General features: G+C 34.7%; 1 protein-coding gene across 1 annotated transcript in view; it reads right to left on the reverse strand.

Moving 5' to 3' along the window:
• Acer3 (alkaline ceramidase 3) overlaps positions 1–25,235 on the reverse strand; it is a gene marked incomplete at its 5' end in the record, with an annotated part of 105,905 nt that overhangs the window by 71,390 nt on the left and 9,280 nt on the right. Inside the window, 1 exon segment of the mRNA XM_005379846.2 lies at positions 697–807. Coding sequence (XP_005379903.1) covers positions 697–807 — 111 coding nt within the window.

The following is a 25,235-nucleotide window of genomic DNA, read 5'->3' on the forward strand; positions in this document are numbered from 1 at the left end:
TTTTTAAAGGCATACAATATACAGTATAAACATAAAATCACATGAGAAAATTACAGGGATCAAATTTATAACAGAGGTTAGCTCTTGCATAGGGGTAGCTGTGAGGCTGAGGGAGATTAAAATCAAGCAGGGATATATACATAAAGGGAGTTTCAGTTATATCTGCAGTAGTATATTATTTCCTTAAAACAGAAAGTGAAGATCTGAAGCAAATATTGTGTTCAAAACTGTTAAGATCTGACAAAACTGGGTGGTAAGATGTGTGAATACATTTTTATATTACTTCTTTTCTATATGCTTAAATTTTTTTTTAATGTGTGCATGGTACTGGGGATTGCACCCAGGGTATTCTCACAGAGTGATATCCCAATACCCCATCTCTTCTTTTTGACATAGGGTATTGGTACGGTGCCTAGGCTGGGCTCAAAGTTTTAATCTTCCTGCCTCAGCCTCCTAGGGTAATGGGATTACAGGCATATACCACCATGCCCAGTTCAATATTTTGTAATTAAAAAAAAAAAAGCTTATTCAAAGCACAGTTCAAGTCACTGGCATGATTTGTAAAGTTCTGGTTCCGAAGTTTCAAAATATGTTTAAGTGGTATAATAAACAAAAAAAATATTGAGATCTACATTTAGAAACAAACAAAAAGACCAGCCCACCTGAACATGTTTCTAGATGAAGCACTGCACATACCTGTGAGGGCTAAGTAAGCTGCAGTATACCGCTTTTCCAGTCCATCTCTAATACTCTGAATTGCACCAAAAATTGGAGGTATGATCATAATCAGGTTACTGACTGTATTCCCTTTAAAAAAAAAACAAAAGAATACATTTAAATTAATCAGTAATACTTTAAATAAAGATCCATTCACTTACAACTTAACAATAATTAAATAGGTGACTTTTCAGAAAGATGATGTCAAGGTGCTGAAGAAAAATAATTCTACACTCAGTTAAAATGTCTTACAAGAATCCATATAAAATAAAGATGCTTTCTAACAAATGAAAGTAAGAATTTTCCACAGCACACCTAAAAAACAAAATTCTTAATTCTAAAAGTAAGAAAGAAAAAGATGAGAGAAAGGAGCCCAGAGTTACAGCAATAATGAGTTGAGGAAGGCAGTCCACACCAACCCTACACCAAGGCTGGTCCATGGTCCCTGACAAGATACATGCAGAACTGAGCTATTCTGTCTATGGAATTGAAAAACAACAAATTGGAGTTTATATTCTGCATATCTTTTAAAAATTTCATTTTTCTGATAATGCTTTTAGTTTCCAGTAAAATATGAAAAAAAAAAAAAACCCAGGCTACCCGATTTTTGCTTCTGTCTTTACAAAAACTCAAAACATAAATAATAAAGGAATAATTAAAAACCCCAGTAGCAGGAATAAGTAGGTAAAATGGGGACAGAAATGGCTAAACAGTATTTTATAAATTTGAGAATAAGTAAAGTGACACAGTAATTCCAAGTGATTATCAACACAGGTGCTAATAGCAAGACAATTTATCAATTAATTGACAGGGTGAAGTAAAACATCTTCAGACAGTCAAGGACTGAAACAATATACTTAACAATATGTTTTCTCTAGAATCACATAGAGAATTTAGAAAGCCAAAACAAGGAGGATAATCATGAGAAAAATGACATGGGATCTAAGAAACAGGGGCTACAACACAGGACAGAGTAAAGGCCCAACATTTTTGCTATTCAAAAGGACCAGAAACGAGGCTGGGGTAAAGCAGGATAACCAAGAACTGCAGGAAATTTCCAAGAAGAAAAAGATCAGTTAAAAATTTAGACAAACTGGGCGTGGTGGTGCATGCCTGTAATCCCAGCACTTGGGAGGCTGAGGCAGGAGGATCACCATGAGTTCGAGGCCAGCCTAAACTACATAGCTAGTGAGACCCTGTTTCAAAAAACAAAATAACAAGAAAACTAGACAAGATCCTGTTGGGCATTTGACTGAAATATTAGAAAATCTGTGCACAGGTTTAGTCAAGCAGGTCTTTATTGTTGAGTATGTAGGTAACCATATAAGTAAAGTTGATTCTCTGTAAATATGGATTCTAAATTGGTAGATTCAACCAACCATGGCTAAAAATATGTTTTTAAAAAATTATGTCTGTAGTAAATATAGACTTTTGTCATTATTCCTTAAATAATACAGTAAAAGCATTTACACTGTATTAGGTATTATAACTAATCTCGTGATGATTTAAAACAGATGGCAGAATGTGCATAGGTTATATGCAATTATACCACTCAATATAATGGATTTACACATATGCAGAATTAAGTATCCACCAGGGTTCCTGCAATAAATCTCCCACAAATACTGAGGGATTACTCTCTGTGTGTGTGTGTGTGTGTGTGTGTGGGGGGGTGTGTGTGTGTGTCTGTGTGTGTATTTTCATCTGTAAAACAAATTTCCAAAAGTGAGATTGCCAAATCAAAGAGTAAATACATTTATTGGCCAAAAGTGTTAAACAAAAATATGGATCAACTATCCCCTCTCTTGTGAGTGAGGATGGGGCTCATTTTACATGTTTAACCTCTTGTAATTCATTTCCTGTAAGTTAATATTCATGTCATTTGCATATTTCTTTCTTGCTTTTTCTTCTATATGAGGGAGCCCTTTTTATAAATGGATATAACCCTATGTATAAGCTGCAAAACCTTCATTTCATTTATGACATCTTTTGCTATGGATATATTCTTTACTTTTTTATGTAGTTGAATTTACCAATGTCTTATAGCTTTGAGATTTCTGAATTACCGCTGTAGAAAGGTCTTCCTCACTACAGGGTTATAGAAGAATTTACCCACATTTTCTTCTAATGTTTATATGGTTTTACTTCTTTAAATTTCAAATTTTTGCTGGCATGCAGTATGAAGGTTATTTCAACTTTATCTTCTGTCTAATGGCTACCAGTTGTGCAAACATGATGTAAATTATTACCACAAGGAATAATACAAAGTCTACATATAAGATGTTACCATAGAATATAATATTGGCTCAGGAGTGAACAATATTTACATTGCCACTGCTTATTTAATTTTTAAAATTATGTTCTTATTTTAATGTGAAAATATAGTGAGGGAAAGCAGATGGCTAAAATCTGCTAAAGAATGCTAAATTCCTAACCCTTATAACAAGACAATAAACAATATATTAAATTTACAGATCTAAAGATAGTAGTACAGACAAGTTATTTACAAATCTAGAGCCAAATTATTAAAAGAATCTAGGTGTTGAAGAATTATTGCTGGACTTCAACCCAAGACGAAACAGACCTGATTTATTTTCCCATCTGAAATAATAACAAAAAAGACAAAATATATCACAGTTTCCAAAACAACAGACATTAGGCATTGAAGTCATAGAGATTATAAAAACTTTGTTAGTTATTTCCATACTGATAAGGATTATATATTTCACATTTACAAGGACTTACATTTTGTTCTGCAAACCACATATTTTATCCTTTTAAAAAATTACTTTATCAAGCTATAATTCACATATCATGTAATTATAAAAAAATCAATCTGGATCTTAAGCTCACACTCCTTATACAAAAATAAATTCCAAATGCACTAAAGATCTAAGACAAAAAGTAAAATAATAAAACTTTTAGAAGAAAATACAGGGAAATATCTTCATAATGTCAGCCTGTCATAATGTCAATGATTTTTAAACAGGACATGAAATGAATTAACCACAAAAACAGAAAAATGATAAGTTAGTAAGAATAAAAAGTAGTCTTTAAAAAACTGACTTAAAGAATAAGATAGGATTTGCTTTTTAAATAAAAGGCCATATAAATTATAGATAATTTAGTTTCGCTAAACAAAAATACTGTACATAAAATGACTGTGGACTTAAAATTTGTAATTAAAAATTGTATCAGTTTTCAATCAGAAGAAACAAACCACAGACAGAGTATTTAAACAGGAAAAATCTAAAGATTTATTCGCTGGGCAGTACATGCCTGTAATCAATCCCAGCACTTGGGAGGCTAAGGCGGGGTAATCTCCATAAATTTGAGGATAGTCTGAACCACAGAGCAAGATCCTGGTTTAAAAAAAAAAAAGATTTATTGGACTAGGGATGTTGTTCAGTGCTAGAGCACTTGATTAGCAATCACAAAGAACAACAAAAACAAAAGCCAAACCAAACTGAACCAAAAATAACTATAAGAGGGAATTAGAGTATTGAGGGATTAGGTAGTAAGAAATAAAAAGAATTCTACAGATAAAAGATTAGTAGGTATCAGAAGCAGCCATTATTCTTGGGTCATGACAGAGCACTAAATAAAGGAAGAGGCTCCTTCAGAGCTGAGAGGAAGAACTTGGAGAAGGCAATGCTCATGGTTCACTGAGCAATGGAAAAGCTTCTGTGGTGCTATCCTTGCAGACTTGCTGAAAATCCACCCTTCAGAACATGCTAGAAACATGCCCTTTGGGATGCCACCAAAACTGAGTAGATGGAGGTATGACGGGCGCACAGAGGAAGCATGCTATTGGCCATGGGAGCTGCTGACCAAACTTTAGCAATTGGGCATTGAGAAAGCCTCATCCATTGTCAGAGTCACACTGTTAAGCTACTTGGACTTCAAGAATCAGCACTCCAAATACCACCAACTAGCACACCAGACCAGCAGGAAAAAACTTTTGCAATATCACTTCATTGCCCTTCACTTTTAAAGTTTACATCCCACTATCTTTCAAGGAAAATATATAAAGATCCATTTTTGCAGAGCACATAATGAATGGTGAATATGGAGTTAACTGGTAACAAACTGATAACTAACACAATTATAAACCTATATTTTTACTTACCATGACTGGGCAAAACTATTGTTGACAGGGGTTCCCTAATCAACAAAGAATGGGTTTTTAAGATGCAATAGTGTAAACATCATATTATCTCCCTGGTGTGAGAAACTGAAAGAGTAAGTTCGTTCTAAAATATACAATAGATATTGTGAAATGGGAAGAAATTGTTCAAAAGGAAAAAGGAATTAAAGGGGAAGAACAATAGGAAAAAGGGAAAAAATACAAGTCAGTTATACTATTAGTATTTCTTAGTTCATTAAAAAGGTCTGTGCTAATATCAATAGAGAAATTTTTATGCCCATATCTTGTACTCTGAAAAACTACTTCAAAGATAACAATATGTATTAATTATTATTATTCACCTATTACTTTGTTATGAAATTTTATTTTACCTTTTTTCCATAAAATAAATTTAAAAAATAAAAAAAATAAAATCTAAAAAAAGATGATGCAATGTTTTTTCCCCATAATTTCTACAATTGGTTATATTGCTTTTATAATTTAAAATTGAAGTGTTAAAAGAATGAATGATAGAAAATAAAGGCTAAATTACTTTTATCAAGTAATTAGTTATTACTAACTACTTGATTAGTAGTTAGCTACTAATTTAGGTTAGCTACTCCCAGGAAATTCAATTAAAAGTTTCTTTTCTAGAAGTAAAAATTAGACATACATTCATACTCCACAGGATAGTATAAAATACTAAAGAAAAATATTTGCTAGAAGGGAATCCTGTTTGCATACAGATTTAAGGGATTTAAGAATGGTGCTTTTATATCTTCAAGCACATTCTTCTTATAATACAAATTACAGGCAAGATAGACAACACTCTAACGATTTCAAGATTTCCAAACAGGTTCAGTCATCTTTCAGTAAAAAAAGTATTGAAGTATGGAAACAATATGCAAGAAGGTAAATTTAAAAAAAAGAACTCTGAAAATACAGAAGGAAGATATTTGCCTCAGCATGACAGTAGGTGGAGCCAATGTGCTCAGCAGTCTAAACAGTTCTCTAGTTTGCTAGAATTGAGCTGACTGATAAATTGAGGTTACTGGATAAACAGGGTGAAGTTCAGTTGTATTTACAATTGTGGAACCATTACCCATAGCTAACGATAAAAAAAATAGAAACTTTGAAACCTGGTGAAGAAAATGAACTAGGTGAAAGCTGAAAACAACCTAGTACTTTCCGCAAACCAAGTTCACCCTGCCAAATAATTTAGTTATGCAAATGTTCAAATAATGTTAAACGTTCTTAGAACTTCATAGTCTTCAGAGCTGAAAGAAGACTGTAGTATCAGATAACTTTAATCTCAATTTATAATAAACCACACTTTATTCATACCTACTGCCATTTTCTAGTGGTAGGCAGCTTATGCTTAGGCATTAGTTTGCCAGCCTATAAAACAAAAAAAAGTTTCAATTACTTAAATAAATATGCTGAAAATAAATGGAATCAGACAATACATAAAAAGACCATCTCAGATATGATAAAGACCCACTGACTATTAGGAACTTCCACAATCTTCCTGTGGGGAAGCTAGGTACTGCCTGGGAATTGTACTTCAACCAAGCAAAGAACAGTGATCACGAAGGAAAAAGTTTGATTTCCAATCCAGACCAGTAACAAAGAAAGCTGTAGGGTAATATAGGCACCCTACATTTAAAAAGAACAAACAATCACATAAATGTGTATTACTGTAGTAAACACTGCTTACAGTAGCCTTATCCCTCCTCAGTACTGGGTATAAGACAGATATTGAAATAAAAATAGGAAATCAGGAGGAAAATACATATATGCCATGCTTTTAAAAGTGATAAACACAAGTTCAGCTCAAGTTGACGAACACTTATTAAGTATTTTCTATGGGCAAGGCACTAAGTTGGAAGCTGGGAAGAAAAGTTAACAACTGAATAATGCTGGTTCTTATTATGAAAAAAAATATATATATAGGCTGGGAATGTAGTTCAGTGGCACAAGGGCATGTCTGGCAAGCACAACGTCCTGAGTTTGATTCCCAGTACAATAAAAAAACCAGCTAATACATACACACACACAAACACACACACACACAGGTAAACAATATATATATAAAGACAGGTAAACAACTAGTAAAGGAGAATGACAGGACCCAAGAGCACAAAGTGCTTAGAAAGAGGGTAGGAATTTAAAATGAGCTCCAGTAGCAAGGTAACAACGTATGAATTTCTGTTATTATTAATGTCTCATCCTAATAAAAAAAAGATGTAGAAAAAAATGTCTCTTATTTTCTTTGGTATGCCTATTATCTTCAAAAAAACTTTATGAATATTAGTTTTTTCATATTATTTTAAATATATATTTTTTCACCTTATTAAATGTAAGTTATGGTTAAAAATATCTTAACACTGTATTATAAAAATGAAGATGTACATACTAAATTTAAAAGGAAGAACATTTAAGTTTTGGAAGAAGGGCAAGTATACAGTGGCATGACCAAAGAGAACTTAGGAAAGCTCCATGTAAGTTAAGCTTGTGTAAATTCTAGCCTAACAAGAAGTTACAGGGGAGGGAAAAGACTCACCAAAAGAACACTGCAGATATGGCAAGTTGCCTTAAAAAAAGATCCAATAATGAGTACCGACCAGTTAGAAAGATTTTAAACAAATAAGCACAATAAAGTGACATGAACCAGAGAAGAACAAGAGAGGTAAAATGGTGCTGAATTCCCTGGAGTAATACTTGTTGAAATAAAGATTTCTGATTTATCCAAAGGTCAAGAAGGGAAAATTTCCAAACTATGTTCAGGAATGAAGAGGGCTTACTGAAATGACAAAATCTGAAAATGAGTATTTTGATAATCCCTACTTTCTCTCATTTTTATTGACACTCTCCTCCTTTCATACCTCACTTACATTTTGTGAAGTTTTTCCTAACCATCCTACTGAAAATTTCCACTCTTCTTACAGCACTTAATGTTCTACCCTCTCACCTGGTACTCAGCATACACTGCCTTGTATAAACAGTTCTCTCTTAACTAAATTAGACTAATATGCATTGATGCATAATTTCTTCAGTGAGTTAGTGATTTTATATTCCTTCATCCACTCAATACCAAATATTCACTGAGCATCTTACAATGAAAGCTATTATACAGGAATACAAAAGAAAATCAGAATCTTTCCTCATGCAAATTGAACTAGCACCAAATTTATGAAAAAAGTGAATATATTTAATAGCCAATATTTTAGATGTGGTTCAGTTATCATGTAATAGTTCTTTTCCCTAAAATTTATTTGAATTAACAGCTTCAACATTTACCCTAAAATAATTTCATCATAATTTTTTATTCACTTCATTTACTTAAAGAGTAGAAATGAGTCAGTTAAAACTCATGAATGAGCTTGGCATGGTGGTACATACTTCTAATTCCAGCACTCTGGGCAGTTGAGACAAGAAGATCAAGACTTACAGCCCAGTCTGGGCAACTTAGCAGACACTACTTCAAAATAAAGAAAGGGGGCTGAGAACGTATCTAAGAGGGGAAAAGCCTGGGTTCAATCAACAGTATTGTTTCTTAAGAGTTTGCTCCTTTGCTAAGGTAGGTAGCAAATTATAATATTTTCCATATTCTTCCATTTTCCTTGCCGATTCTTATGCTAATCCCAGATTTTTTGTTTACAAAATTATAATGAGGACTTAAATAAAAACATTCTTTTGGATATTTGTATTTGGAAGTGGTGTTAGGCTAAAGCTGAGGCATTTGTATTGAGGCCAAATATACATTATAATAAGTCAGAGAAAGCTCTTCTATAGGGACAGGAAAAAAAAGCAGATGAGGCACAAAACGGTAGACATGAAACACTATATGGTAGCAGGGACAGTAGAGTAATAATAATGCTCATTTTATGACTATAAAAGCAGTATGAACCCACTGAAAAGATTTGGAAAATAGAAATAAAGTCAAAATCATCCACAAGCCTTCCACAATAATGTTAATACTCTCATATATGATTTAATATTTGAAATAAACTTGGAATAACGCTATAATTTCAACATGACAATGAATGTTAATTTTCCTACTTAACATAATCAAGAGTATTCATCTACATAATGTAATAATCTTTGAAAATGCTTTGATGACAGCAATAATGTTCTATCATATGATAATCATTTAATCATTTTATTTGTAGGAACAGGGGCTGGGGATTTAGCTCAGCGGCAAAGCGCCTGCCTGGCAAGTGCAACGTCGTGAGTTCGGTTTCCGGTACCGGAGAAAAACAAAACAAAACAAAAAACAAAAAATTTATTTGTAGGAACATTACATAACATAACGAAGTTGCTTTCCAGAGTGGTTGGACCAATTGTACTATTAGCAAAGTGTAATGGTGACAGGTTCATATTATAACATTAGGAACACTGAAAAATACAATGTCTTATTTAAGAGGTGGAAAGTTATATGTCCTCATTGTTTTAATGTATAGTACTTTTTATTATTAAATTTTGCTTATTAATTTCTTGTTAATGGTACATACTTAATTTAAGAATGTTTACTTAGCTTATTAAAGGACTTTGAACATTAATTTTCTCATGCATAGATCAGGCATAATATTTATTGCTGTGATAATGAAACACTGGAAAAAGCAGATTGAATAGGTACATAATAAATATTAGTTCTCTTTTCAAAGTTTTATTCCAAGTTATAAAGACGTGAAGTAACTTAGAAAAATACCCTTCTGTGTTAGGAAAAGTAGTAGATTCATTAGAATTGTATGTAGTCTTTTAAGAAAGTAGTAAGAAATGGTTTACTCTCACACCTATCTGCAAAATCAGAAGAGACCGAAAATAGTCAAAGCTATCCTGAGCAACAAGAGCAAAGTAGAAGGCATCACAATCCCAGATTTCAAGTTATATCACAAAGCTATAAGGATAAACACAGCACGGTACTGGCACAAAAACAGACATGTGACCAGTGGAACAGAAACGAGGATGAAGAAACAGGCACATTCAGCTATGAGATCCTCAATAAAGGGGCAAAAATATATGCAGGGGACTGGATCTTTAACAAATGGTGCTTGCATAAGTGGTTACCAATATGCAGAAGTATGAATCTAGACACATATCTCTCATCCTATATTATAATCAAAGTAAAATGGATCAAAGGCCTAGATATAAAAATAGAAACAGTGAAGCTGCTGGAAGATAAAACAGGTATAACGCTTGAAGACACAGGTAGAGACATAGGCACAGGCAAGGATTTTCTGAACAGAACCTCAATTGTATAAGAAATAACATCAAGAATCAACAAATGGGACTGTATCAAATTAAAAGGCTTCTGCATGGCAAAGGAAACAAGTAATAGAGTGAAGAAACAAGAGGAATGGGAAAAGCTTTTGCTTGGCCTTAAGACAGAGACTAATATTTAAAAAACCAGACCTCACAAAATAAAAGGTCCAATCAAAAAATGGGCAATTTAACCAGGTGTGGTAGTGCAGGCCCGTAATACTTGCACAGGAGTCAGAGACAGAGGACAGTCATGAATTCAAGGCCAGCCTAGACTACCCAGTGAGACTATGTCTCACACAGAATTAATAATAAGGTACAGGACACTCAACATGAATGAACAGACCCTTCTGAGAAATACAAATGGCAAATAAATGCATGAAAAAATGTTCAACATCTCTGGTCATTAGAGAAATACAAATCAAAATAACATTGAGATTCCATCTTACTCTAGAAAGAATGGTTATCATCAAGAACTCAAAGAGCAACAAAAACTGTTGAAGTTGTTGGGAAAAAGGAACTCTTTTACATTACTGGTAGGAATGTAAACTAGTACAACCACTATGGAAGTCAGTATGGAGATTCCTCAAAAAACTAAACATAGAAATTCTGTTCGGCCCAGCTATCTGCCTTCTAGGTATCTTCCTAAAACAGTTAAAATCCATCATATTACAATGATATATGGCATACCCACATATATAGCAGCATAACTAGTAACAGGTAAATCTTGGAGTAGCCTAGATGTTCTTCAACAGATCAATACAGGAAATGTATTTACATGCATGGGTGTACTACTTTGAAATAAAGAAGTATAAATTTGAGTCCTTTGTATGAAAATAGATGCATCTTGGAGCACAGTGTTAAGTGAAATAAGATACATAAGCTTAAATATCATGTGGTTTTTTTCATATGAAAAACCAAAGGATAAATAAGTTAAAGAGTAAAATAAAAGATAGGTAATAAGAAACACAGCGATAGATCTTTTGCAAATGGGAAAAGGATCTAGAGATGGAGGGAAGAGGAAAGGAAGGAGGGAAAGGGAAGTAAAAAGAATTAAGATTTGTTACATACATGTACCAACTCCCATGATGGATGTAATCATTATGTATTGGAAACATGTACTGAACATTAAAAATACATAAAAAAGTCCTGTACATTAAGGAAAACAATGAACAGAGTACAGACAGCCTACAGAGTGGAAGAAACTCTTTGCCACCTATTCTTTTAACAGAGGGTTAATATCTAGAATAGAGAACTCAAAAAATAATACATAAAAAAATCAAGAAGGCCAATCAGTAAATAAACTGAAAAGACACTTCTCCAAAAAAGCACACACAGGGGCTGGAGATTTAGCTCAGTGGCACAGTACCTGCCTGGCAAGTGCAAGGTTGTGAGTTCGATTCCTGGTACTGGAAAAAAAACAAAAAACAAAAAACAAAAAAGCACACACAAATGGCCAATAAGTATAGGAAAAAATGTTCAACATCTTTAGCCATTAGGGAAATACAAGGCAAAACTATACTGAGATTCCATCTCACCTCAGTCAGAATGGCTATCATCAAGAGTACAAAAAACAGTAAGAAAACAGGAAAATTAAGAAAGCTAAGTCTGAGAAGATCACACATAGCTAACTAGAGGAGAAGTCCCATTAGAAACACTCAGAGAAGATTCACTAAAGCCACAGGTACCTTGTAGTAGGGGAGGGTCTTACACCATGAATCAAAAAATTAACTGGAAAGACAGTATACATAGATCAAACCTAATAACTGGATCAATGAAGAGATGAAGTAGAGCCATTGTGGCTCATCCACAAGGCTCCAGCCCCTACACCTCCAGAGAGCAGCCATTATGACAGCATTCCAAATAGCCTAGGGGAGAAAATGAACAAAGGAGTGCTGCAGAAATTGGACTCCTGGTCAGATGCTGTATATAACAACCCCTATGCCCCATTACCTCTCCTCCAAACACTGGGGAATGCTGCATCCAGGAGCATCCTCATTAGCCCTCACCAAGGGCAAAGAAATGCCCCCTACCCTGGGCTGAGAGAGGATAATGGCAAACAGAACTGACAGAGTCCCACCAACACACATTTCCGTGGACTCTACAGATGCCTGCCTGAGCTTGAATTAGTGAACTGCCAGTTTCCACAGTTCCATGCCAGCTGCTGTGGTCTTCCGTAAATTACCTGCTGGAGCATGAAAGCATTCTCAGATTCCTGAGGAACTCCTCCTGCCAGAGTGCAAGCGTGCCCCCAACTCTGTGGTCCCTTGTCTCTAAGTGAACCTGCCCACAGATCACACCTGCCAAGGACAATGTCAGATTTTGTCTAGAGCTGGCTGAAAGAATTCTTGACACATGGTTTTTTGTTCGTTTGTTTTTTTGTTTTGTTTTTGTTTTGGGGTTTTGAGTGCAAGGAAAAGTGCTTTGGATGTGGCTGTTTGCAATCAGACTGCAACAAAGACAAGAAGGGAACTGGGTGATCACTCAGGCTGGAACACAAACCTTTCAATCAAACTAGAAGTTTTCCAACAAAATCTAACCCCATATTAATTTTTTTCATCTATTACTATTCTTCCAGCTACCCCTTCAGACTTACATTGCTCTTTCACTCATCCCTCAATCCCCCGTCTTAACTTTTTCCATGTTGTAGAATAATTGCTAATAACAATTACAGGCTGCAAAGAATATTGGTAAAGGGTAAAAATGTAAATGCAAAGTCAGTCACCTTTAAGTATGATCAGATCTGTTGATGCTGTTTTAAACAGAAGTAATTCTTCAAAACACAGGGACAGAGTCCAAATCACTTAAATTAAATAGCTGAAGGGGTAAATACTATCTCTAGAGAAAGAAAGTAGAAAACACTTCATGGGAGGGAAGTATCTTATTAAAAAGATACTCATATCATTTACAAGCTCTTCTCATCCTACTTGACCTCAAACCTCAGTACCATAAAAAGAAAAAAGACGCTGGGGTGGGGGCCGCAGATATCCATACACATAAAAACGTGGGAAAATAAGGCAACAAAAGACCACAAATAGTCTCCCAAATCTCCCAAGGCAGATCCAGAGAGCACCAATGTAGAGGAAAGCAAGTACGAGGTAGCAGAGCTCTGCAAACTGATTAAAGAATTAAAGAAATTTGATGAGTTTATAGAATCATCATACAAAATAACCAGTGTATATCTGGCAGAAACAAAAAATTGGAAGAGCTGACCAAAACAGTTCAAAACATGAATGACAAAATATTAAAGTTATAGAATGCACAAAAAAAATCAGACTGAAATATCACATATAAAAAACTGTACAGAATTCATAAACTGCACAGATGACCAGGGTGAAGACAGTGTTTCTGAAATCAAAGGCAAAATAATAAACTGATGAATTACTCAAAGACTTCTCCAAAAAGATAAAAGAACAAGGAAAAATTAGGCCCGGAATGTAGCTCAGTGGTGCAGTGCCTGCCTGGCAAGCATGTGGCCTTGTGTTTGATTCCTGGTACCTAAAAAGAAAATAGAAAAAAAAAAAGAACAAGAAAAATTTATTCAACAGTTACTACAGGACATTAAAAACACCAACCTAAGACTAACTGGAGTTAGAGAGAAACTAGAATATAGCACATATGAAACCATTAGTTGATTTGCTGAAGTTACAATAGAAAACTTTTCAAATATAAGGGAAGAATGCAACATACCAGTAGGTAAGGCTTACAGAACACAAACCATAATGAAAAAAGCAGCTTACCAAAACACATTAAAATTAAAATGCCTGATGTTCCACAAAAAAAAAAAAAAAAAAAAACAAAAAAAAAAAAAATCACACATAAAGGTAAATGCACTAGAATTACAGCAGACTTCTCAACACAAATTTAAAGGCCAGAAGATCTTGGAATGAAGTATTTTGAACTCTAAAAGTAAACAACTTCCAACCAAGATTAACATCTGGCAAAACTTTCAAAACAGATGGAGAAATAAAGACATTTCATAAAAAAAGGAACAACTCAAGAGATTTATGAACCCCCAAATCAGCACTACAGAAAATACTCAAGAATATCCTAGAGAGGTACAATGAAAACAACAAAGCCAAAAATCCAGATGGAATGAATATATCAAGCTAGGTGAATAAACCAAAAAAAAAAAAAAAAGAAAAGAAAAGAATAAAAGGCATCCTCAACAGAGGAAGAGTACAATGTTAGGAATTAATCAACAAAACTTTCTGTAACATCGCTCAATATTAATGGCCTCAACTCCCCATTTAAAAGACACAGATTGTTAGACTGATAAAAAACAGAATCCAACAATCTGCTGCATTTAAGAAACTTATCTAAGATATTCATAGACTAAAAATTAAAGGATGGAAAACAGTATTTCATGGACCAGGACCCTGAAAATAAGCAGGGATAGCAATTTTACTCTGAAAGTAAACTTTAAGCTAAAATTTATCAGAAGACACAAAGTCACTACATACTAGTTGAGGGAATAATACAACAAGAAGTAACATTTGTAAATATATATATATATATATATCTCCATCAAATACTGGAGCACCTATCTTCATAAAACAAATGCTGTTGGACATAAAAGATTAAATAAAAACTAACAAGTATCATGAGTGATATCAATACCTCACTTTTCCAAAGAGATAGGTCAACTAAAAAAAAAAAATAATTACGAGCTGAACCACACCCTTGAACATGTGGACTTAGTAGATATCTAGAGTATTCCACCACACTGCAGAGTACAAATTCTTCTCTGCAGTGCACAGAACTTGCTCCAAAATAGATCACATACTAGTTCACAGAGCCTGCATAAATAAATATAAAAGAATTTCTATCATCCCATGTTTGCTATCAGATATTGGGCAATGAAACTAGCGATCAACACAGAAGAAACTATAGAAAATGTAGAAATACTTGGGAACTTAGTAACATGCTTCTTAACACACAGTGGGTCACAGAAGAAATCAAGGAAGAAATTAAACAATTTTTGTAAGCAAATGACAATCCAAGTACAATACATAATGGGACACAATGAAAGCAGTCCTAAGAGGGAAGCTCACTAGAATCAATTCTCATACTAGAAAAACAGAGGAGTTCAGATAAATAACCTAATAAGGAACCTCAAGATATTTTGAGAAATAACAATCCAAGCTCCGACCAAAATTAATGAGGAAATCATAAAGATCAGACCAAAACTTAATGAAATTGAGACCAAAAACCAATAAAAAAGAAAGAAAGAAAAAACCAATACAAAGAATCAACAAACCACAGAGCTGGCTCTTTGAAAGAATAAACAAAATAGATAAACACTTACCCAAACTTACAAAATGACAAGACTCACATCAATGCTATCAGAAATGAAAAAGGTGAAATCACAACAGACATGATCAAAATCCAGAAGACTATAACTACTATGAAAAATTATATTCAAAGTAATTAGAAAATCTTGAGAAATGGACAGATTCCTACATGCAAATTACCAAAAATAAACCAAGACATAAAAATATTGAACAATCCAATAATAAGTAATGCAACTGAGGCAGTAATAAAAAACCTACCAAATGAAAAATACCCAGGACCTGATGGATTCATTAGTGGATTTTTAAAAACCTTTAAGGATGTTACCAATATTTTTCACTCTTCAATGAAACTGAAAGGGAAGAGTGCTTCGAAACTCATTTCTGGAAAACAGCATCACTCTGATTCCCAAACCAAAGACTCAACTAAAAAAGAAAACTACAGGCCAGTCTCTAATGAACAGATCCAAAAATCCTCAATAATATACACCAACAGAATGCAATACCTCATCTAAAGAAACATACACCAGGACCAAGTAGGTCATGCAAGGATGGCTGATGCAAGGATGGTTCAGCATACACAAATTAGGGATGCAAGGATGGTTCAGCATGCATAAATTAATAAATGTAATGCACCACATAAACAGGATGGAAACCACATGATCATATCAACAGATACAGAAAAAGCTTTTGATAAAATCCAAAAGCCCTTCATGTTTAAAAAAAAAGAACTGAAGAAAGTAAGTATAAAAGGATCTTACCTAAATCTCATAAAAGCCATTTATGATAAACCAATGGTCACCATATTAAAAAGGGAAAAGCTGGAAGCTTTCCCTCTATAATCAGGAACAAGAGAAGGATCTCCATCATTATCACTTCTGTCCAATCTAGTACCTGAAACATTAGCCAGAGAAATTAGGCAAAAGACAGAAAAGGGATCTATCTATCTATCTATCTATCTATCTATCTATCTATCTATATCCCTTATATATATATATATATATATGGAAGAAGTCATATTAGCATTATTTAGATGATATATGATACTCTACAAAGAAAATCCAAAGAATTCCACCAAAGAACTCTTACACTTAATAACCTGTTTCAGCAATGTAGCAGGATACAAAATAAACATCCAAAAATCAATAGCATTCAACTATACCAGTGGTGAAGTCAATAAGAAAGAAATTAGGAAAACATTGTTTATTATTTAGCTGTTAAGTATATGTTATGGTTGATACACTGTCTCAATTTGAGAAGTCTAGAAGCTTAACTAATTAACTCAGCAGTTCTACAACCTGGGGTGAAAAGGACATACCCTTCCTGCTCTAGGATGCTGTTCATTGTGTCAACTTGAGAAGTTTAAAAGGTCAACTAAGTGACTGAGCAGGGACCAGGTCCTTACTTTGTATCATCCTGAGCCTGTGCAAGAGGAGGGCACAGAGATGATGTGAGTGCTACATGCCCCCTGGGTGGGAGTAGCCTGCTGGAAAAGAGGCTTGTTTTCCCCCACTCCTTTTGCTCTTATTGTCTTATAACACCGTAAAGTGTTGCCCCCTGCCCTACCACATTGCCTTGGAGCCAGCTGATGACAGACTAAAACCTCCACAAACTGTGAGGTAAATAAATCTTTGCTTCTGTAATTCTGGGCATCATTGTCTCAGCAATGAGAGAAAAGTAACCAAGACAGTATACTTATGTCTTCTTGGGTTAGTTTTGGTAGTTTGTATTTGTGTAGGAATCTATTTTCTCAAAATTTGCTAATTTATTTTTCAAAATTTTTTAAAAATTTGCTAATTTCTTGGAATATAAGTTTTTAAAGTTGTTACTATCTTCCAGTTTTCCACAATGTTGATTCCACCATTTTCATTTCAAATTGCATTGATGTGAGTCTTTTCTCACTTTTTCATGGTAAGGCTGGCTAGGGGCTTATCTGTTTCATTTATTCTTTAAAAAAAAAAGCTCACTTTTAAAAAATTTTTAATTTCAATGATTTCCACTTTTATCTTTGTAATTTCCTTAATTTCAGTTTGGGGCTAATTTATTGTTATTTCTCAAGTATGTGAAGATTTCTCATGAGGTTTTCTATTTGAGTTTGTTCTGTTTTCCCAATATGAACACCAAATATGATGAGTTTTCCTCTTAGAACTGCTTCCATAGTGTCCCAGAGGTTTCAATGAGTTGTACAATCATTATCATGAAATTCCTGAAATTTATAATTTTTTCTGTGATTTCTCTGTGATCCATTCATTGTTCTGGAGGATATTTTTAACAGGCACAATGACACATGCCTATAATTCCAGCTACTCATGAAGCTAAGGCAAGGGAATCAAAAGCTTAGGGCCACCCTGGGCAATTTAGTGAGATGCTGACTCAAAAAATAAGGGCTAGGGGCTGGGTACAGTGTCACATGTCTGTAATACCAGCACTCTGGGAGGCTGAGGCAGGGGATTGCAAGTTCAAGCCCGACCAGGACAACTTAGTGACTCAGTGAGACCATGTTAAATTAATAAAAAATAAAAATTAATACAAGAACTGGGGATATAACTCATTGTGAAGCTCCTGGATTCAATTTTCAGTACAAAAGAGAAAGAAAGAGGAAGATAAGTATCCAATATATCAGGGAAATACAGCAATGTTTGTGTTTGCAGTTACTTTTACAAGCTCAAAATACTAAAAACAAAAACTAATAGAATATGGGAAAACAAATCTACCAACTTGGTGTAAGATTTTTAAATGCCCATCTTAACATTTGATAAATGAAGCAACTATCTCACATTCCTCCTCCCCTAATCAGTAGGATTATAGGAAACTTTAACAACTCAATTGCCTTGACCCAATGAAATTAAAACTAAATGAGAACAGAAGTAAGACTAAACAGACATGATTTGCAGAAGTTTTACTTGTAGCCACAATAGAGTAACTACAACTGGATATCCCTTCTGCTGGTAACAAGTAGAAAAGAAGGCAAAATTTATGAAAATCCTATTACAGATATTCAATATCTAAACAGTACAAAAATGTGACCATGAGAAAAAGGAAAACATAAAATAAACTCTATGACTGCCTCAGCTTTCTGGAGAAAGCACTTTCCAGAGGTTGATAGCAGGCAAAGGAATTCAAGCACAGGACCAGTGCTTGATTGAGGAGACAGACACTTCAGAAAACTGAAAGAGTGGCAATTTATAGAACAAAATATCAAAGGAGGTAGTTGTACAGAAAAACAAATCAAACAACCTGTGAGGGATCATTTTTTAATCTATTGTACTACAATGCACATGCACAGAGTGAGATTCCACTAGACTAAGAAAAAATAATGGAGAAGGTCAGAAATGGAGTGCATGTTTAATTAGTGGGAAAAAATAACTACTATAGAACTGAACAACTAAACTGAACAACTACTTTAGTACACTGGACTTCAAATTGTAGCCAGATAAAACAGAGCATGTGGAACACCTAGAACATTCAGTAAAGATTCCAGAGAGGTCATGCTTTAGTAAAGAAGCAAAACTAACAAAAAAGTAAAAACAACTCACCCACCCCCAAAATATGCTTTAAGAAAAGGTTTTGAAAGGATCAGCTAGTCAGGAATTTAGTGGCTGGTTAAAACAAGTACAATATTCTTTAAAAGAAGATAAAAGTTATCTGTCACTCAGCATTATAACGTCTGACACCTAAACAGAAAGTACTAAACAAGTTTAAGTGAAAGAAAATCAGTCAAAAGAAACATGCAGAAATGACACTGATGATGAAATTATGAAGATTTTATATTGGTTATTCTATGATCAGAAATGTAAAAGAAAGCATCAGCATAATGGGCTGCAAGAGAAATATAACATACTAAAAAGGACCAAATACATTTGTTTTCAGTAATGACAAAGTAAAGTCTTACCAGCTCCCTTTCAACAGAAAAAGAAAGAGAAAATGGAAGAAAGGAAAGAAAAGAAAAAGGACACAAAGGAAAAGAAAAAGGTAAAATGTGGCATGACACAAAAAGAGGTTATGTGGAAATACTGGGGAGTAAAACAGAAGCAGAAAACACTAAGGAAAAGTATACCCTTGAAGGAGAGGTACACAAAGTGAGTTTCCATTTCTACAACTTTTAGCCTTGGTCTAACTGTAGCTGACACAGATTATATCCCACATAAAAAGGGATAGTAATATCACAGACATTGCAGACAAAGTAAGTTGATACAATTTATCACCAGAAAAACTCTATTGGGAAATAAATTCAGGTACACCATTTGAGGTTCTAATGTTATAGTAATTACCTGGAGTTACACTATAAATTTAAAATGTATCCTATAAACTCCATAGCAACTTCTCAACTAATAAAAGAAATATAGTAGAGGAACTACTAAACAGGATGATATACAAATACAGTAGTACTAGTGAATTAATTTAAAAGTCAAGAAAAGAGAGGGAACAAAGAACAAACGGAAAATTATTTTTTAAACACTATGGTAACCTAACAACACTGATTAATTATGCTACCCATAAATGGACAATATATGGCAATTAAGAAGAAGAGATTGAGCTGGTCCTGGTGGTTCACTCCTATAATCCCAGCAACTGGGAGTGTGAGGAAGGAAGATCACGGCAAATTCAAGGCCAGTCTTCACTACTTAGTGAGGTTAAGCCCAGTGTGAACTGTGTAGAGAGACCAAGTATCAAAAAAAAAAAAAAGGCGGAAGTGACACCGAGCCCAGGGAAATTCAGGAGACTCAGTGGACTGCACCATGCTCCCCACATAATCGCGGGATTGACACTAAGCCCTGGGAATTTCAGGAGCCTTGGTGAGCAAGCCCAGAACCCTGCAGCATCGTGGATGCAACGGTGAGCCCCAGTGAATGTCAGGAGGTATGAAAACATCAAAACAAAGGAGCAAAAATGCAACCTCATCTCCAGCCCATCCAGAACAAATTCAGGAGACAATGGCCAGGAAGAACTTGGAAGTCACACACCTGAAATTTCTGAAATGATAGCAACCGAAGTAAAGAAACAACTCCATCTGGCTATAGAAGAAACCAGACAGGAAATAATCTCTCAGGTAAAAAAAGAAATGACAACCATAATGAAAGAATTGCTCAGCACATCTAAAGACATAGATAAAAAATAGAGGAGCATACAAAAATGATGGAAACCTTGAATGAACAACATAGGAAAGAATTAGAATGCATGAAACAGATTCAAAGAGATAGCCAGAATATTACAAATTACATGAAAATCATGCAAAACTGCTTGAATGAAACAGAAGATACTTTCAGACCCTGAAGACAGCACTGCAGCTAGTGACTGTGAAAGGAAAGATGTCTTAAAAATAACAAGGAGCCTGGCATTGTGGCGCATGCTTATAATACCAGCACTCAGAAGGCTGAGGCAGGAGGACTGCCATGAGTTTGAGGGCAGCCTCAGCTATATAGTGAGTTCAAGACCAGCCTGAACTACATAGCGAGACCTTATCTCCAAAATGACAAAATAAATAAAAAAATAAAAATAAAAATAAAAAAAAAAAGAAACAAGAAAAAAAAAAACAAAAACCAAAAAAAGAAGCAAAGAAAAACAACATAAGACTAACAGGTATCAATAAAACAGCAGGAGTCAACACAAATGACAAACAGATTATTTGCAGAAGAGCAGAAAATTTTGCAAGCATGGAAAAAGAATCTAACATACAGTAAATGAGGCATATAGAACTCCAATTAGATATAAGCAAAATAAATCTACACTCAGACATATAATAATCAAGATCCCAGAAATTCAGCAAAGGAACAGAATATTAAAAGCTGTTAAGACAAAAGAAACAGATCATCTATAGAGGAATGTCCATCAGAATCATGGCAGATTTCTCAACACAAACCATTAAGTCAAGAAGAGCTTGGAGTGAAGTATTTCAGGTCCTGAAAGACCAACTTCCAACCCACACTGATATACCCTGCAAAACTATCTTTCAAAATTAATGGAGAAATAAGATACTTCCATGACAAAGAACTTAAGAAGTTGATGACAGCCAAATCAACCCTACAAAGAGTACTGACTTTGTAGAAAGAGATAAAAATGGACACAATTTAGCAGGGCGTGGTGGCATGCACCTGTAATTCCAGCACTCAGCAGGCTGAGGCAGGAGGAGTGTTGGGAGTTCAAGACCAGCCTGGGTTACAAAGTGAGCTCAAGGCCTACAAAGTGAGCTCAAGGCCAGCCTGAACTGCACAGCAAGACCCTCTCTCAAAAAGACCAAAAAGGTATAGTGATAAAATCTAATTTCCCTTCTTAGGTCAAAAAAAAAAAAAAAAAAAAAAAAAAAAAAAAGAACACAACTTTAAGAACAAGAAAGGAACCATCAAGCACAGCAGCAAGCAATTAAACAGAGGGAAAAAGTACTGAATCAACAGCAGGAAAATAACATGACAAAGATAAAGAAATAGGTATCAGGTATAACTATCAATGCACATGGCTTCAATTTACTAATCAAAAGAAGCAGATGGGCAGTGGATCAAGAAACAAAAAACAACAATATGCTGTATGCAAGAAACACATTTACCATAAAAGGAAATTCACAGACTGAAAGTCAAACAATGGAAAACAACACTCCATGTGACAGAAACCCAGAAAAAAGCTGGGGTAGCTATTCTGTTTGCAGACAATGTGAACTTCAAACCAATAATGACCAAAAGAGATAAAGACGGTCACTACATACTTCTTAGGGGAAAACTGCAAGAGGAAGACATAACAAACATAAACATATATGCACCAAATACAGCAGCACCCACTACATAAGACTAATTTTAACAGATATGAAAAGTCAAATAAGCAGTAACACAATCATACCAGGAGACTTTAACATTCCACTATCACAAAGACATAGATCAGCTAGATAAAAAATCAGCAAAGAAATAACAGAACTGAACCAAACTTGTGAACAAATGAACTTAGTAAATTACACAGTGTTCTACCCAATACTATCAGAATACACATTGTTCTCAGTTGCACATCAGACATTCTCTAAAATAGACCACATACTAGCCCATAAAACATGCTTAAGTAAATGCAAAGGAATTGAAATTATCCCATGCATATTATCAGATATTAGTAAAATTAAACTGGAAATTATTCACAAAAGAAATTGCAAAAACTCCATAAACACATAGAAATTACATAAGACCCTCCTGAACAACCAATGAGTCACAGATGGAACTAAAGAAAAAATTAAACAATATTTACAGTCAAATGAAAATGCAGATACAACTTACTGGAACCTGTGGGATGCAATGAAACCAATCATCAGAGGGAAGTTTATAGAGGTTTATTCCCACATCAGGACAACAGAATGAGCACAACTAAACAACCTTATACTGCACCTCAAGCTTACAGAAAAGAAGAACAAGTCAAGCCCAAAGCCAAAAGAAGGGAAGAAATTACAAAGATCAGAGCAGAAATTAATGCAGTGGAGACTAAGATAACAATACAAAGAATTAATGAATCAGAGTTGGTTCTTTGAAAGAATAAATAAAATTGATAAACCCCTAGCCAACCTTATCAAAAAAGGAAAGAAAAAACTCAAATTCACGCAATAAAAAATGAAAAGGATGAAATCACTACAGACCCTGCAGAAACTCAGAAGATCAACAATACCTACTTTGAAAATCTTTACCCTTGTAAGATGCAAAACACAGAGGAAATGGACAAATTTCTAGAATTACCAAGCTGAATCAAGTAGATTAAAAAACCCTGAATAACTGAGTATCAGTCAGTGAAATTGAAAATGCAGTAAAAAAACGTACCAAAAGAAAAGCCCAGGTCCCGATGGATTCACAGTAGAATTCTACAAAAAATTTAGAGAAGATTTAATGCCAATTTTTCCCAAACTCTTTTTTTTGTTTTGTTTTGTTTTGTTTTTCTCCGGTACCGGGAACTGAACTCACGACCTTGCGCTTGCCAGGCAGGCGCTTTTGCCGCTGAGCTAAATCCCCAGCCCCTTTCCCAAACTCTTTTATGAGACAGAATGGGAAGCAGTTCTCCCTAACTCATTCCTCAGGCGAGTATTACCCTGATACCAAAACCAGAGAAAGACCCAACCAAAAGAGAGTACTACAGGCGAAGCTCCTTAATGAACACAGATGCAAAAATTGTCAATAAAATACTACTGAACAGAATGTAGCAAATCATCAAGAAGATTATGCATCATGACCAAGTGGGATCCATCCCAGGAATGCAGGGATGGTTCAATATATACAAATCAATTACAGTTATATACCATATCAGTACAGTCAAAGGCAAAAATCACATGATTATCTCAATTGATGCAGAAAAAGCTTTTGATAAAGCCCAACACTTACTCATGATAAAACCCTACAGAAAATAGGAATAGGTGGTTTTTACCTCACTCTGATCAAAGCCATCTATGACAAACCAACAGCCCACATCATACCAAATGGACAAAAACTGAAAGCTCTCACTCTGAAACGAGGAACAAGACCAGGATGTTCACTGACACCACTCCTATTCAATACAGTGCTGGAAACATCACCCAGAGCAATTAGACAGGACAGAGAAACAAAAGGAATAAGGATAGGAAAGGAAGAAGTGAAATTATCACTATATAGATTTAATAACCAAATTCAGTAGCATAGCTGAATACAATGTCAATACTCAAAAATTCACAGCATTCCAGTACACAAACAACACACTGAGAGAGAAATTAGAGAAACCACACCTTTCACAATAGCATCCAAAAAAATACTTTGGAGTCAATCTAACAAAGGAAGTACAAGATCTATACAGTGAAAATTACAGTACTCTGAAAAAAGAGATTGAAGAGGATTTCAAAAAATGAAAAGATATTCCTTGCTCATGGATAAGAAGGACCAACACTGTGAAAATGACCATACCCCTAAAATTGTTATACAGATTCAATGCAATCTCAATTAAAATATCATTAGTATAATCACAAATCTAGAGAAAACATTCCTAGAATTCATCTGGAACCAGGAGAGACCTAGAATAGCAAAAGAAGTTCTGGACAACAAAGACAAGGCAGGAGGCATCACAATCCCTGACTTGAAATAATACTACAAAGCTACTGTCATAAATCAGCATGGTACTGCCAAAAAAAGACCTGAGGTTCAATGGAACAGATCAGAAGATGCAGACACTGCTACAAACACACACAGCCACCTTATCGTTGACAAAGTGGCCAAACATGTTCACTGGAAGAATGATAGCCTCTTTAATAAATGGTACTGGAAAAACTGGCTCTCTACATGCCAGAGACTAAAATTAGACCCATGTCTATCACCACGCACTAAAGTCGAAATGGATCAAAGATCTAAATATTAAAACAGAAACACTAAACCTACTGGAGGAGAAAGTAGGTAGAAATCTTCAAGACAGAGGGGTAGGCAGAAAGTTCATGAACAAAAACCAAACTGCAGGAGAAACACTTCAAAGAATCAACAACTGGGATCTCATCTTTTTGAAAAGTTTTGCACATCAAAAGAAAGCACCAACAGGGTAAAAAGAAAACTCATGAACTGGGAAAAAATTTTAGCCAACTGTCCCTCAGAGGACTACTATCTAGAACATATAAAGAATTTTAAAAAATGAAGCCCCCAAAATTCAAAGACCAACCCAAAAATGGGCATCTGAGATGAACACATACTTCGCAGATGAAGAAATACAAATGGCAAATAAATATATAAAAAAATGTTCAACATCATTGGTCACTGGAGAAATGCAAATAAAACAACACTTAGATTCCATTGCACTCCAGGAAGAATGGCTATCATTAAGAAAGCAACCAATAACAAGTGCTGGAGGGGTTGTGGGAAAAAGGAACCCTT

This window comes from Chinchilla lanigera, unplaced genomic scaffold (genome assembly GCF_000276665.1).
Source record: "Chinchilla lanigera isolate Chin_1 unplaced genomic scaffold, ChiLan1.0 scaffold00013, whole genome shotgun sequence".
Taxonomy (NCBI): domain Eukaryota; kingdom Metazoa; phylum Chordata; class Mammalia; order Rodentia; family Chinchillidae; genus Chinchilla; species Chinchilla lanigera.